Here is a 2,684-nt window from a genome sequence, read left to right as displayed (position 1 = left end):
AAGCGGATGCCCTAAGGTCTTAATAGCGGTGGTTGCACAAACTAACATAGCTGGTTGAATAGGTGTCAATACTAATGCGTCAGTGGGCCCCGAGGGGCGCGGACGTGCGTAATAGGAGCTACTCGCCTCATAATGTTACATAATTCAATTGACTCCCCAACACTACACACGCTTCCTCCTAACTTCGTTTCGAGCGTTTTGATATCGGATACACCGTTTGACGCCTGTGCTATTCTTTATCTACACAAATAAAACGCTAAATTGAGTTGCAAAGTTTTGTATTTAACAGAATAAATAGAGTTTTAACAATAAGTTTAACATTTAGTGGCTGTAAGAGACGGCAGGTGAGGAGAAGGAGACGTGTCCGAGGTTTTCTTGGTAGGCTACTGGTGCGTGAGAGTAGGCTAGTTTAGCCACGGGTGCGGCGGCGTAGGCCAACTTGGCGACGGGTGCGGCGTAGGCCAACTTGGCGACGGGAGCGGCATAGGAGATGGGGGCAGAGTAGGCAACCTTGGCAACTGGTGCGGCGTAGGCGAGCTTGGCAACGGGAGCAGCATACGCGAGCTTGGCGACAGGTGCGGCGTAGGCAAGCTTGACGGGGGCAGGGGCTATCTTAGGGGAGCCCTCGTAGCGGACGACAGCGTTGAATCCGTTTACTTTGTCAGAGCTGTAGTCCACGATGCGGTGGACTCCATCAGGCTGCACGAGGGAGTAGGAGCCGTGGACGGCGTCTCCAGCGCGGGACTCTTGTTGTTGTTTAATATCACCACTTTGCTCGTCGTGAACGGAGTATTGGAACTCGTAGTGTGCTGGGGCTTCGGCCTCAGCGTATGCTACTTTAGCGACTGGGAGGAGAGGGACAGCCACGGCGGAGGCCGCTGCCACCATTCCGAAGAAAACTACGAACTGAAAATGAAAATATTAATTATTATTTTATAATTTAATGCTTTTACAGGTTTTTCATTTATTGTTTAAGAATTAATTAATAAAATTATTTTGATAATTTTATTTGGAGTACATAATAATCAATAAATAAATATTATATAAACTTAACAAAAAGACTTAACAAAATTTATAGAAAAAAATACTTTAAGCAAAACTTAATTTTGAAAAATTTAAATAATAAAAAATTAAAACTTTAAATTAAACATTTAAACTAAATAAATTTGATATTATTATTTTTTTAAATAATATTTAATAAAAATATTAATGCGTAACTTACTTTGGCTACCATGTTGGTATGTTTGCTTATTATGTCGCTATGATGTCAGTGCGCAGGCGCAGAGCTTTTATACCAAACTCTACTATCGATGGCATTGCTCATCGCGCGGGTCAAAAACCGGACCACCTTATGTCACTAAGTACATTAATATTTTAAGCCCTTATTAACTGTGTCAAGTCCAAAAAAACAGGATTTAATATAAAATAATTAATTTTTAACGTGTAATGAAGGCAGGCGTGTCATTAGAATTTTTAATTATCATTTAAATATTAATAAAAAAAGGTTCTATTAAGAGAATATAACTTTCATCTTTATTTTTAATTTCATTTTTCTTTGAGAGAAAAATGAAGCAATGTGAGGTAATAAATGAATCACTTCGTTTATAAGGATATATTAGTATTTTTATTCTAGAGAAGCTATATACATATATATAGAATTAAGTTCTGTTTTTATTATTTTTTTTACTGAAATTTGAAAGAAAACGGCTGTACTGCTCATATCTATTTTAATATAATATGACAGAGTAAACGTTTGTCTGTTTGTATATTGTATACTCTTACATAAAAAAAATAGGTTAAAGAATACGAAACTATGTTATTTTTATCTGATGTTTGTCGTTTGATCTATTAGTGTCGGTATATCTTCGGACCTACTGGACCAATTTTAATGAGGCTTTTATTATTGTATAGCTGTTAGTCCTAATAAGAATTCTGTTTTCTTTTTTGCTTACCTTAACGTGTAGTATTTTTTTATTTCACTATAAATAAAAGATTAAAAAATTTATATGTACAATTTTAATTATTTAGATCGACAAAATTGCTACAATTTTTTTTATTAAATTATCTGAAACTTTAGTTTTCAATATCTTACAGTGATAATGTTATCAGAACAGGAAATTAATTCAGATTAGTAAATAAATAATAGTGTGACTAAAACGGGCGAAGCCGCGAGCAGGTCACTAGTATTTAATAAATGTAATACACTTATAAAACATAAACAAGTTTAATTAGCTTAGTTGGTCAATTGAATGTTTGGGCGTAACACTATAATGCGGGTTCAAGGCCCACTGCATCATATTGATATTAAATGTAATATTTTCTTTTATAAGTATTTGTAACAAATGTCATTTGAATATTGAAGTGATATTATATTCAATTTTTAACCCAAATGTAAGTTACAACTGTTTTTCGATTGTCACTCTAATTTATTAGAGCTAGTCTTGGTGCAGGATGACTGTAGGTTCAATTCCCACTAAGCATAGCTATAAAAAATTCTTGAAATTGTGTGATTAACTTTAGTAGCTTTTTACTACCTTTTAATTATTTATTTTTATTTACTTAAAAAAAATCGTAAAATATTCATTATAATTGCTAATTACTTATTTCTTTTAATAAAAATACATACATAGGTACCTAGAGTTTAACTGAAATTCATTTAAATCTCATTAAAACTTGGATTAAGA

General features: G+C 34.0%; 1 protein-coding gene across 1 annotated transcript; it reads right to left on the bottom strand.

Annotated features, from left to right (window-relative positions):
* Nucleotides 1–261: 261 nt before the first annotated feature.
* On the bottom strand, nt 262–1,314 carry LOC146539425 (larval cuticle protein A3A-like). The gene is made up of 2 exons (XM_085208180.1): nt 1,223–1,314; nt 262–906 (listed from the first exon to the last, which is right to left on the bottom strand). Exons 1-2 carry the CDS (start codon nt 1,232–1,234, stop codon nt 322–324), a joined length of 597 nt encoding a protein of 198 aa, XP_085064306.1. The 5' UTR covers nt 1,235–1,314; the 3' UTR covers nt 262–321.
* Nucleotides 1,315–2,684: the final 1,370 nt, after the last annotated feature.

The sequence above is a fragment of the Heliconius melpomene genome, chromosome 4 (assembly GCF_056956725.1).
Source record: "Heliconius melpomene rosina isolate 202511_hmr_F chromosome 4, ASM5695672v1, whole genome shotgun sequence".
NCBI classification, from domain to species: domain Eukaryota; kingdom Metazoa; phylum Arthropoda; class Insecta; order Lepidoptera; family Nymphalidae; genus Heliconius; species Heliconius melpomene.
Note: the sequence above shows the minus strand (reverse complement) of the source record. Positions and strands in the feature narration are given on the sequence as shown.